The sequence below is a fragment of the Dermacentor silvarum genome, chromosome 1, assembly GCF_013339745.2.
Source record: "Dermacentor silvarum isolate Dsil-2018 chromosome 1, BIME_Dsil_1.4, whole genome shotgun sequence".
NCBI lineage: Eukaryota > Metazoa > Arthropoda > Arachnida > Ixodida > Ixodidae > Dermacentor > Dermacentor silvarum.
The window spans coordinates 128,116,246-128,130,225 of NC_051154.1; the positions used below are offsets into that span (position 1 = coordinate 128,116,246).

General features: G+C 46.9%; 1 protein-coding gene across 1 annotated transcript; it reads left to right on the top strand.

Annotated features, from left to right (window-relative positions):
- The first annotated feature begins 8,851 nt into the window (after window positions 1–8,851).
- LOC119458135 (acanthoscurrin-2-like) lies at window positions 8,852–11,581 on the top strand. The gene is made up of 3 exons (XM_037719993.2): window positions 8,852–9,518; window positions 10,350–10,787; window positions 11,284–11,581. Exons 1-2 carry the CDS (start codon window positions 9,507–9,509, stop codon window positions 10,761–10,763), a joined length of 426 nt encoding a protein of 141 aa, XP_037575921.2. The 5' UTR covers window positions 8,852–9,506; the 3' UTR covers window positions 10,764–10,787; window positions 11,284–11,581.
- Window positions 11,582–13,980: the final 2,399 nt, after the last annotated feature.

Consider the following 13,980-nt stretch of genomic DNA (forward strand, 5'->3'; position numbering starts at 1 on the left):
GTTTTGCAACGGTGGGAAGCTTGAAAATGGTATCGAAGTTGAAAAAAAAAAAAAAAGAACGTGTGCTGGAAGTGACGGGTGCAAAAAAAGAAAAAGAATCAAGAAAAAGAGAAGTCTGCGTTTGACTAGGTGATGTGAAATCTAAGTTCGCTTTTTATTCGAGAAGCCATGTGCTCTTGCTCGCATAGTGTCAGCATTATTAAACATAGATGCCACTCAAATCAGTGCATGCTGTCGAAGCAAAATTCACGTACCTTCATTTTCTACAAAGCATAGTAGATTTCCCTAGAGAAACGAATGCATCATTGTACATATTAAAATCAGTTGCATGTAATGCTCCAGGCAGAAGTCTCATTTTTAATGGCTTGCGAGTTTGTTACAGATTGAAAAAAAAGAAGAAAAAAAAAAAGAGTGTGGATAGCGGGTGCACTCAGCATTTGCTGCATGAATGTATCTTATTGTGTGCTTGGCATGACTTTGGCCCAGGAAGAGTCATTATTTAGAGTTAGCAATCCATAAGTTCGTGCGTATGGTTGGCTGTGCAGCTTTATTATGCAAATATACGAACACTCGTGTGCAAAAGTAAGGGACCCCTGCCCGGAATCTTTCAAACTACAATGGCGCACAGACTTGAAGAGCTCCTGTTGTCTTAAAATGTGCCTGTTAAGGAAGAAGGCTACAAGTAACCTACAACGATAGCAATGGCAAGTACCAGGGCTAAGTTGCGAAGCCGCTTTTTAAGATATCGCGAAGGGGGGTGCAGAACAGGTCTCTAACTTTTGTCCACTGGTGCAGCCCGCTGACTTTTTTTTGTCTTCTTCTTTAGAGTGCATGTATACCAAAGTGCAAGCGGACCCGCATTCTTCTCATAGTTCTTTACATTTTACGAATATATATATATATATATATATATATATATATGTATGTCTATGTCTTTGCAAGGTTTCATTAGTTCCGAAAATGTCCAGTTGTTGCATCTCGCTCGTGCTTCTGCACTGCGCAGATGAATGTTTCTTCCTGTAAATAAAGGCATGATATTGACTGCTAGGCAAAGATAGCATGCAGAACATCCCTTTTGCGAAGCGTTGTTTCCCTTTCCATACCAGTGGAATGTGTATAAGTGGTGTGTCTGAATAAAACAGTCTGTTCAATAACAGCTTTTCTCTCTGAATTTCTTGAAGCTTTTGCGAAGCAGTCACATCACCCAGCTCGTGTCAAGCGATTTAGGCGAGCGTGAACAGAGGGACCTAGACACACCCCAGCAAACGTCCCGGAGAACATTCATCGATTAAGGTTAGAAGTGGTAGCCAGCACAGTAATATAACAGAATGCTGCTGTTGCCACACTTTGCATTAGGTCCGCTTAAAGCGTCTTTTTGCTTGATGTGGAGAATACGTGAGGATTTTCCAGTGGCCGTTGCATGGACATGTTAGCACTGCAGTCCGGTCTCATTCCAAAAACCGTGGTTGATCACTTTTTAAAGCTTGCTTTTAGTCAAATTAAGCCTCTTACGACCGAATACGTGCGCCTGCCTTGAGAAGTCCATCGACTAAAACTAGTGCGTAGGACTATTTTTGTATTCCTGACAAGGTATCTGTGGATACCTTGTTAGCATGTCCTACGTGCTATATTTTATTTGTCTGCCTGTTTGTCATGTTCAGACGCGCAGAACAGATATAGCACACATGCACTATTTGGGGTCTGGCTAAAGGCAACAGGCCGCAACTAGTTAGGCCGACTCCCGTAGTATACACTTTTCCCTGTGTGGAGTACAGTAGACAGCAGAGAGGCGTCACAAATGTGCTATAAAGGTGCAATCAGGTGCGATAAACAGGCGAGGTGCAATAAATTAGTGGAATTGAACATCATAAACCAACACGTAGTGGGGAGGCCTTGAAATAATTTTGGCCACCTAGGGTTCTTTAAGGAGCAAACAAAGCACGCTACAAGAGCGATTTTGCCAGTCTAGAAATCAAACTCGCGACCTCGTGCTCAGCTGTACAAAGTCAGAACTATTGAACAACCATGGAGGTTGCGATGTGCAATAAAATAATAATATTCTAAGGGTAACAACCTGGGAAGAGGAATACAGAAATATTTATATGTGAAGGACAATCTTTGTGAGCCCGAACAGCTTTTCAGACATTGCGCAATAAAAAATTTAACTATACTACACAAGGAATATTAGAATATGTTTAGAAGTCTGCGCAACATATATATATCCGCGCGAATGGCCACTCGAGGCACTTTGCGTGTATTCGCGGGCTTTCTTTACGCTCGGAAAAACACTTTTATGTAGCACGTATTGAGCAACAAAAAGCTGTATCGGGAGTTTCGCATGTTGTTCTACAATTTTCGCATTGACACTGTTCATCTGGTTATAGTAACTGAGAATTGATTAATTAATTACGGCTAATTATGTAATTAGGCAGAATGCAAAAATAATCTGAGTATATTCAAGAGACGGCAAACAACAATATCTTGGTTCTGTCCAGTTGCATAGCATTTGCATGTTCTTGAAATTTGGCCCAAGAGAGAGAGAGAGAGAGAGATAAATGAGATGCCAAAGGCAGGGAGGTTAACCGGGAGGTAGATATCCAGTTAGGTTGCTACCCTGCACTGGGGAAGGGGTAAGTGGAGACAGAAAGATAAAGAAAAATGCACACGCATAGGAAGAGGGGGAAATAAAAAAAAAAACACACATACACGCACAAAGGAACTCAGAAGCGTCACAGTCGTTCAAACAGGTCACTTTACCGGAGGAACTTCAGTAGCGCCCTCGTCGCCTTCTGGTGTGAAGACCGCATCAGCCGGCATTCTAAGGCCCATGTTAAAGGAAACACCCTGTATATAGTGGAAGGACATACTTTACGATAATGTTATGGGGCCGCTTACGTCAAAGAGCGTTGTTAAGGAAACATGAACGAAGCGAATGGCAGGCAGCAACGAGGGGACAGGGTTGATTGTATAATAATTGTTTTACAGTAGAACGACACCTAAAGCTGCTAAATTTCGGTGAAGTGTGGGTGCCTGTACACGCCGCCATAGTGTCAAGGCTAAAGATGCGCTCGTCGAGCACGGTGCGCCATGAGAGAGCCCACAGGAGAGCAGTGTGGGTCGTGCGCCGTGGGAAGTGCGGCATTGACGGCGACAGAGTGCGATGAAGTCGGACCGCTCCCCTAGCTCGTGAGTTGCACAAAGCGTCACTTAGAATGCGTTGCGCAGCGTGCCGTCGGTATGGCGCAGTGGCTCGCTGTTTTACTGCATTGAAGGTGGTCGCTGAACAGACAAAGCCGTGAACGCGCCTATGGCTACGTGCCAGTCGGCGCGTGGGACGTGCAGCATGCGCGGAACTATTGTTATCTGTCGTGTTTTCGTTCGCGTTAAGATACCGGTGTACTGACCGCATTCGAGTCAAGCGCTCGGTCATTGTTCGCAGCGGGAACAAAGGCGAGTTCCCGTGGTCTCGGTTACGCGAACTCCTATCGCGCCTATCCTATCGCGCATTACTTAATGACCGCGATTGCTGCATCACTTGCAATTACAGGATGTGCAGATGGCATTTCCCAACGGCTTCTGGTTTACGAAGCAACATATTACGAAGCGACGAAAAATTATAATTCTGTTTTGACATTTCACTAAAAACGGGAGAACTTAAAGCAGAGGCAATTGCTGTTACTTTTCCGCACAGCGCATATAAGTAAAAACAGATGTTTTTTCCCGTTATCCTGTGTGCCTTGGTACTGGCGAGAGAAAATTTTTAAGAAGCCTAACGTCTCTTATTATGGTTATGGTGGCGCTTGGCGTGTTCTTTTCTCAAACACGGATTCAATTTTCTTAAGGTGACATTGTTTTTACCCCCATTGAAACAAATTCAATATGTTTTTGTCGTGGTGATCGTTGGAGTTGTCGATGGGATTTTATCTTCCTCTTAACGTGTATACTATCCGCTGTGGTCAGTAAGTGCGGCGGTCGTTCTGCTCTGAAGAAACGTGCATCTAGCGCGGATGGCCATATCTGTGTGGTGCACTAAACTTCCGCCTTCTTAGACAAAAAAAAGGGACTTCCCCTGAATATAACACTGGGTGATCTCTTGTCAGTGTGCTATATAGTGCTGCTATCCCCAATAAACCAACGAAGCTTCGCAAAAGTACAATAGGCCACCTCACTGACTCTCGGTCAATGACCCTCGGTGTCACTATGTGCTGTGCAAAGACGCAGCTGTTCCCAGAAATGGACAGCGAGTCGCATTCATGAGATCGACACATCTCGACATTCAAGCGATTCGCAACTACGCGGCCAAAATGTCAGGTTCATTACTTCTAGATCTACAGGATGTACGCAATGCAATCAGAGCTGTCGGGCCTAGACCAACGTTGACATAATTAATATATGTACTGACTCACTCAGCGCTGTGAGGCAGCTAAGAGGAGGAGAATTTTAATAGGAAAGAGGTTGGCCTGAGTGAGTACCTGCTACTCTGCGCGTAAGAATGGGGAAATTAGAAAAATAATATGAAATGAGTACCAGTAACCACGTAACACAGTGATTTCCTCAAAGTCTGTAGTCCATTTCGGAGCTCTGCAGATTTTTCTGCCGTGGAGCCACACCCTGCGGCCAAAATGGTACTTTACGATAATGCTTGCCTTTAATATTTGCCAGCCAAGAAGGCAGGCGCCCGTTGTGGCGCGTACTCAGGGCAGTCGTAAAACACACGTTGAAGACAGTAAAGGCGACTAGTCACCAAAACAATGCGTATCTGTGACTACGTGTACATACTTACGGCAGGCATTGCCAAATCCTGACTGGGAGCTTACCACTGTCGTTGAAAAGTGTACAATCATTGCCTTCTACCGGTGCTAACATATGGGGCAGAAACTTGAAGGTTAACAAAGAAGCTCGAGAACAAGTTAAGGACCACGCAAAGAGCAATGGAACTAAAAATATTAGGACTAACTTTGAGAGACAGGAAGACAGCCGTGTGGATCAGAGAACAAACTGGGATAGCCGATATTCTAGTTGACATTAAGCGGAAGAAATGGAGCTGGGCAGGCCATGTAACGCGTAGGATGGATAACCGGTGGACCGTTAGGGTTACAGAATGGATACCAAGAGAAGGGAAGCACAGTCGAGGTCGGCAGAAAACCAGATGGGGTGATGAAGTTAGGAAATTTGCAGGCGCATGTTGGAATACGCTAGCGCAAGACAGGGGTAATTGGATATCGCAGGGTTAGGCCTTCGTCCTGCAGTGGACATAAAATATAGGCTGATGATGATGATGATGATGATGACTTCGGAGGACGTCCTAACTCACCATCAAAGTTTACTGGGTTTGGTCACCAACCCTTCCGTTCCTTTCGACCTCCGCTGCCTCCTTCCAAGTCCAAGAACCTCTTGTACGGCGGGAAACACGCGCTCTTATCCCACTTGTGGTTGCTCCCTTGCCCACAATCTCATTCGGGTGGAGTAAGCCTCTATACAGAAACTCGGCCTTTCTTTCACGTGCGCATGGCGTTTAGCACCTTAAGACCCTGTGAACTGCTCAACGTGCTCTGCCACCGCGTCTGCAGTGGATGCTCGTCATCCGCTGTGTCTGTGTCCAGGGGCAAAGACCACACTGCAGAAAGCGCTTAGAGTCGTCGGGATACAGGCAGGCCAGCCTGAAGACTACGTGCAGTCAATCTCAGGAAATAAGTTACACAAGGCAGTTTCTACAGGACATTACTGCACGCATTTATTTAAGAACATTATGCCGCGTGGAAACCCATGCGATAAAATAAAAAAAAAAAAATACATCTGGAGAGTAGACATTTAACAAACGCCGGCTGTGGAAATTACAAGTGGGAACCATCTACTACAAACGGAGACGGTCGCAACCGGGGTACGCCGCTTATTCAGATACTCCTAGTGGAATGAAAATTAATAATTGGTTTGCCCAGAGAGCTACATACATAATGAAACAACAATGACCACAATGCTTAGAATAAGTAGAGTGTGTGCTGCAGCACAGTATACAATTAGAAGAAAAATAAGTATAGTACTCCGGCAAATAAAAACACAGACTAAATTGTATAAATATATTATATTGCCTTAAAAACGAGCAATCATTTCTATCGTCCTTGCACTCGGGAAGACACCGGACATGGTAGTTGTCGTCAGCACTTTGCTCCTTCAGCTTCACTGCGATATGAACTAGGCTGACGAAGAACCTGACTGCTCTGGAATCAAGAAATAACACAATCAGGACCGGCAGGGGTAGTGCTAAGTGCTAGTATTAATGGCAACTGTGACTATAAATATTCTTGAGGAGAAATTACGAATAAAAAATTTATATGGCCAAACTAAGATTTCCCGTCTGGAACAATCGGTGTGGTTATTTGTGCATGGGCCACCACCATTTTCGGACAAGTGGTGGTCAAAAAGCAATTGAAATATACGAGGGACTTTCGTATTAGCGGTAGCATAAATTTGGAACAGGCGTACACGATAGGCTGCAACATGAGCACGAGTCTCTTTAGTATTAGTGGAATATAAAAATTGTGCTCTATATACGCAGTACTGCGGAACACCGCGGCGCTATGGCGTCAAAAGAAAAGTGGCAGCGTCTATCGGGAATCAGGAAAGTTGGCTGAAACACGAGCAGGTGATCCGCTGTCTGCATTTCAAGGGAGACAGTGCCAAAGAGATTCATGCCGAGCTGGTGGCGGTGTACGGACACCACCGTACATAATGGTTGCCCTTGAGTGCAAGCTCTTTCGGAGTCCGGAGAAGGTGATTTTTTCAGCACCGCTCACTCTAACGGCATGAAAAGGTGAGGCGTGTCTTCGTAGCCGCGTTTGCTGCATTTCCACTGGTAAGACTTGCGCGAACGTGACGTGGGAGAACATTGATGACCGTTATTATAGCGCGTAGTTCAAGAGTTCAAATGGTTAGCCATCAAATGGTTCGTACTGATGAAACACCATCCGTTAGACTTTGTTGTAGACAATGGCGTATAAAGCCTTAGTGTTACTGGCTACGCACACACTCACACAAAGAAAACATACACAACACACACACACGTACGTATGCGTGCGCGCTTGCACAATGTCTCGAGCAACGTGTATCTGCCGGCGCATATAGTTGTCAAGCTCGCTCATTTATCGGCAACTGCATTTCTGTAACAATGTGCTTGAACCACTGACTCCGCCGCGCGCCTTCACCTCAAGACTACGAATGTGCAGGAAGCCTTAAAAACCCGATAAAAAGTTTATGCGTGCACATGAGTCCACAAAGCGACCAGCATCAGCCCACGATCGTCGCTAACAGCTCTGGCGTAAAAGGAACGCACTTTACCCCCAATAGCGATCGCTATCGGGGCACAGAATGTTGATTCTTTTCGGTTTGCTCAGTGATTCTATGAAAATCATGTCAGATCATACTGCAAAATAAATTAAGGGAACATTACTTTTGACGTAGATATGCCAATATATCAACGTCGAAATTAAAGTGGCACTGGATAATCTATTTGACCGCAATATTGTTCATTGAAATTCTACGGAGCGACGACATCGCATGGAAATTTAACTTCGCGCATTCCGTATTCGGAATACTTTTGCAGTCTGGTGCATGCAAAGTTCCCTAAATTTATTTTGCAGTAGGATCTCATATAATTTTCATAGAATCACTGAGCAAACGAAAAGAATTAACATTACCCTAACAGAATCTTTTTTCCGCAGAAATAGTGCCCTTCTCCAATTTACAAATGCAACCAAAGTATGTAATGTGGCTCGCAGGAGCTACAAGCGCCACCACTGAAAATATACTCTAGAGAGAGTGCTGCATGATGACGAAAATGAAATGACACCCGACATTAACGATGCAAGAAGTTTTACATCATTCTCTGTGATGACGGATGTTTGATAGTTGTATATCACTGACAAATGCTCCACACCCGGCACGACAAAATACTCGCGCCAAAGAGGAAAGCGAACATTCCTTATTAGCCATCGTTCGGAGGAGCATTCATTCCGATATACAATCTTCAACGGAAACGTTAGTAAGGGACATATTTAGATCATTATGGTAGATGGGTTAGTACTGGCCTACGCAGCATGAGTGCTGATACTTATCGCGGTGGCACATTTGCATGCCGTCTTAGCAAAGGGCGTCACCGCACGCACTTCCCGGCGTCCCCTTGAGAGGGTTCTTTAAACGTAAAAAACAAACTCCCGCCTTCATTGGTGAAGTAGCGAAACTATGCGTTTCATTTGACGTTAGCAGGTCACTGACCAAGTTAGACACCAGGCGAAGGACCACTTAAGCCGTCCAATAAGTAGCGAGAGGCATTATTGATGACTGAGTCGGCGCATTTGCCTTTCTGTCTTCTTTATTCCGTTTGGCCACGACCACCCAGCTTCCGATCGTTTACGCAATGACCGCCAGGTACCCGTGCTCCGGCCCGCACCACCCTCACGACAGCGCTTTCATACGCCAGTGACAGATCTCTACGCAAGATGACGGATGTCATTCTTGCAGGGACAATGTGGGCACGGGATCTGGGCAGAACTGCGGGGTCCAGCCTGAAAACGCCGCCGGGCTTCACCGCCTGCCCAGCCTCGCGAAAACTATCGGCAGCATCATCTTCCCGAACTGCTACCAGTAGCGACACGCCCGTTGGCTACCCACACGTGTCAATGCGCCCACGTTGATTGATCAAAGCTGTGATGTCGGACTGTAGAGGGGGGCCGAACACTCCGCGAGGCCAAACGCGACAAACGACAGTGTATCCGGTGCGTGCGACAGGCGGTGCCGGCTATCGCGCGATCGGTGCACGATCATCGCGAGTACGCGCACTGCCGCACAGCAGCCATTACAACGATGTCCGAAGCACTGAGGCAACCCGGAAGTATGCATGCAGCATTGCGTGACCCTTCTTGTTCTTGCTCGATGCTTTGTCGCTTCGAATTTTGTTTGTTGCAATGCAAGTCGGGAGCGAGCTACGTCGCGTGTAATAACAGCGTCCAAGTTCACGAAAGCTCTTGCCACTCCGGCCCGAAGGCGGCAAGGGAAGTCGCGCCCGAGGGAGGCGAGGCGGCTCTCGGCCCTCGCTGCGCGGCGCGCTCTTCTTGCTGTTGCTTTGAAGCGTGCAAGAGCGATGGCTTCAAGAATCTCTTTCCTGGACTGCGCCAAGTAGAACACACGCGCCTTTTGCATTTCTCCCCTCCCGGCCACCGTATAGTTTGTACTTGAGTTTTGATCTTGTTTTCTTCGCCGTGGCCGCCGGCTACTGCCGCGTTTGCCATGCATCCTCCACTCACTTTCTTTAATGGTTGGGGCGTAAATTGGCAATCTCATTGTGCAGTCGCGTCCTCCCCCCTTCGGTCCGCAGCTGTGCGAGAGTCAACGTTTTGCAATCCACTTGGCACGATGACCTCCTCTTCCGCCGCCGTGCCTCCCTATATAAGAGAAGTGCCTGGAACGGAGAAGTCAGAGCTTGCAGTCCCTGCAGAGGAACGATCTCCAGGATGAAGCTTATGGTAAGCTTGCCGAGCATGATCAGCGGTCTCCGCTTAGCGCAGCCGTCGAGAAGGCATGTCCGGCGCTCTTCGGCATGCAAAATGCGGCGTGCTAGTGGCCGAGCAACGTCATCGCTGTGCACCAAGATGGCGGCACCGCTGTGCACCGCTAGAATTATTTCTTGCTGAAAGTCCTACTTCTGCGGGCCACTCGGGTCCTTGTGAGCAGATGGCGAGAGAATGTCATTGGCAGTGTTGTCCGCCTTAATTGTTGAATGAGCTTTTACCATAATAATATTACAGTGATTTGATGCTTATTATGTTAGTGCCAACATATGACAGGATATAACGCAGAAGTGAATTCTGAGCTTGAAGATGGTTCACTCTGGACCTCAGTGAACCTTCATTTAGCTCTGGTTTATGCTTTTCCAGGCCTGAATGTTTTATGCAGAAGTATTCATGCGATTGGGAACAGTGTAAAAACGTCAACTACAAAACATCTTGAGGATCAGAATACCTATATGACGTGGAGTAGAAAACGTAAATTGCTTATACAGCCCATGAGTGGGAAATCCGATTGAATATACTATTGTAGCAGAGTACATACCTGTCATTCAGTGCACCGTACGCTCCTTGCGAGCTCTATTTTCTGGTGTGACAGCATACGGTCCGGTCCCTGCAACATGAAAAGCATGCAGAGTTTCAATGTGGAAAAAATAATTAGAAAAAGTAAATGCGCCAGACCAAAGGAATCTGAAGCGGCAACTTACAATGAACGGGGTCATCGCCCTTTTTGTCGTTGAAAAATAACACGTTCTTTTGTTTTTGTTCCCTTCCTGTGCATCGGTACAGCTAAGTGCTGTGTTTTGTGGCTGCCTTGTGGCAAGCGCAACCGCCGGTTCTCTCGGTGGATTTGGCGGTGGTGGCTTCGGCGGTGGCGGCTACGGTGGCGGCGGCTACGGCGGTGGCGGCTACGGCGGCGGCGGCTACGGCGGCGGCGGCTATGGTGGCGGAGGCTACGGCGGTGGCGGTTTCGGAGGCGGCGGCGGTGGCGGCGGAGGGATCGGCAAGATCATCATAATCAAGACAACTGGAGGCGGAGGCGGAGGCTACGGCGGTGGTGGATTCGGAGGTGGAGGCTACGGGGGTGGAGGCTTCGGCGGAGGCGGCTTTGGCGGCGGCGGAAAGTACGGCGGTGGTGGATTCGGAGGATTTGGCGGTGGTGGCTACGGCGGAGGTGGCTACGGCGGTGGTGGCTGGTGGTGATTCTCATCCCTGCGCATCAGTTTGGTACGTATGCATTCAGTCAAATTAGCGCACATTTTACATCGTGATGCGAAATTTTCTCTCCTCGGTTACGGTCATTGTTTGAAATGTGAGCGGGGCTCACCAGTAATGTCCACAGCACTTCAGTGACTGCTTGCTCTGTTCATCGTCAGAGAAGTGTGCTATTCGTATTAGTCAGAAGTGCGAAGCGACACTTGCTCAAACTTCCGGCTTCTAAGATAATACTACGAGCGCTTTGCATGTGAACTTTTCTTTGAAGTTCCTAACGAACGTTCATTTATAGACGTAGGAGAAGCGTAATTTCAAATTCGGTCTTGAGAGTGCGACGTTATCTGGAGTATTTGGGTGGCAGTTTTTCAAGAGTACATTGTAGTGTTCTCGGGCACAAAACGATCCCACCGAAACGAGGAATGTGCAGCGCACTGGACATAGCGCTTTGAATGTAGTGATGTCCCCATCGTTGACGTGCAATCTTGATTCCTTGCCCGATTCACTGCAGAAGCCACCCTGAAGAGGCCCGCGCCGGTCCCAAGGAAGTTCGTATTGTGCCTCGCGTACTTGTGTAAGCCATCTGCAGGAACTTTTCGCGAAGTGTCACCGATTGCACCGGAGTACACCCATGAAACACCACACGGGTCGAACCAAGAGAAGAGCTCGCTTGCATGTGCCACCACTGCAAGCCTCTTCCTTTGTGAATAAAAAGACGTTCCATCCTCACTGAAACCTGGGTTTTTTAAGTCACTTTATAATTCACTCTGCAGCGTTATAATTCCGTAGAGGAGTCAGCGACGAGTTATGTTTACTAGCGACATTTCGGACACGCTGAGTGCTCTGAACGAGAAAAGAACAGACGTCGTAAATCCGCATTACGATACACAGACTGCTGCATTTATTAACTTAAGCGTTCAGAGTCCTGAGAGCTTCGCCGATGTTTTAAGCCGGTTTAGAGGCTTCAATAGCAGTGGAAAATTGCAGCCGCCGAAATAGCTGTGTCCCGTAAAATGTCTTGATTTATGGGGACCGTGCTCCGAAAACCATGAACATAATTTTCACAACCAGTCTGCATTGCTTGTGTGGCTTTGTCTGTTGAGACTAAGGATAAATAATAAAACATAACGATCAAGCCAACACTGAATCAGCAGATCCTGTTTTCTAGTGTCTCAAGAAATGTGCTGAAACTATGTTAACATCAACTTTATTCACATATAAGTTTACCTTTGATGGTTGGTCGTAGCATGAAGGTTACTGTCTAAAAAGAAGATTCAGACAGAGAGGTTAAGACACAATTATATCTCCCTGAGTAGATAGCAGCGAGTACGTGTCTATTTCATAATCAAAGCTAAAAGCTGTATATGTAAGATTTACTTACCCTGATTTTGAGACTACAAAAATACCAGTATAAACATTTTTTTTTCAGTCGTTAAAGTGATAAGCAAATACATATAAGCTTAATTGCAAGACTGGTATTATAATACCGGTGCCCACCCATAAGAATAATTGATCTGACTTGATGGAAGAGTAATCGCAAAAAAATTTTTCCTATGCCGAGCAAGAACAAATGGCACCAACCAATGGCACTATATGGCTGCTACGTAATGATTCTCAACTATAAAATATGATTCAGAACAACGTTAAACTATAGCAGAAATGCAAGGAGTAGCTTTGAACCTATAAACATTGATGAAACTTTTGCTTGCCGCCGTGGTGGCTTAGTGGCTTTGGCGTTACACTGCTAAGCCCGAGTGTGCGGGATCAAGTCACGGCTGCGGCGACAGCATTTCAATGGGCTGAACTGTAAGAACGCCAGTGTACCGTGCATTGGGTGCATGTTAAAGAACCCCAGGTGATCAAAATTAATCCGGAGTCCCAACTACGGCATGCCTCCTAATTATATCGGGATGTCGGCATGTAGAGCCTCAGAATTTTATTTTACTCCTTCAGGTTGTACACTATCACAGGAACAAAACATACTCAAACCCCATCCGCACGTGCATCACGGAACAAGATCCGTTATCGTGCCAGTAACAGCAAAGCATTCATGGTGGTGTTCCAGCAGACAGGCATAAATTATCAATGGAGCCGTTCGTTCCTATTTTTCTTCTTCCTTGCTTAGAGGCCGAAATAAAAGAGGAGATACCGGCCCAGCAAGAAGCTTGGTTGGCTGCCGGGTACGGTGAGGAAGGGAATAAATAATAAACGAACATTGAAGTTTAAGCCGCTCTTAAACCTGCACCCGTGTACGGACACTAACATACTGAGGAAATTTGCCGTCTGACTCTCTCCCCCTTCCACTCTCTTTCTCTTTTTATGTCGCTTCTCCTTTCCCCCATGCACGGTAGCCAACCGGAACTATCTCTGGTTAACCTCCCTGCCTTTCTACGCATCCTTTCTCTCTCTCTCTTGCCGTCTGATTCAGAAAATTCGCATAGCGAGCAGATAACGCAGGTCTCATACGCGTTACTGGCATCGCATCTAGAGTACCTCGTCCACGCGAGGTACTCTAGATGCCACGGCGTCTTCGCAAATGAATACCAGGCGCTGACCAGATGGCGTTGCGGCTGTTTCCGCTTCCTACACGATTTACCGATGCCAGCTGCTTGGGCTACGACGGAAAAGAGACCAAAGAGACAGAAACAGACGTGCGTCTGTTTAATTCCTTGCTTGAACAATATGCTTGCTCGAACCAGATAAGCAAGTCATTGCCCGATCCACGTGAGCGTTCGAACGCATACGGCCTCAGCTAAAGTCCCTATATAAGAAAAGTACCGCCATCCTTTGATAAACGCCGCTTCTCTCTCTCCTGTATCTCCGATTGGACGATGATAGCGCGCGCTTTTCACTTCCTTATATTTTCTTTTTTTTCTGCCTCAGAGCCATGTTGAAAGTCCTCTGCGCAGCCGCAGTCGCCGGCGGCGGCGGCGGCGCGCGCCCGGCCTGAAAGCTTCAACGTGGACTTTCTAGGTGCGCCACCGTCGACTTGGCTTTCGCAAGCAAAAAGTAAAGAAAAAAGCAAGCGCATTACTAGAGGAGGCGGCGGAGGAAAGAGTAGATGGTGGTACTTTTCTTATATAGGGATTTTAGCCTCAGCCGGTCTGGAGCGCGCGTCTGCCCTGACGCTAGACGCGCGCTCCAGACTGGACATGATACGGCATGCGCGGTTGTACTTTATAGATGTAGAACGTGGAAATGTTTGACA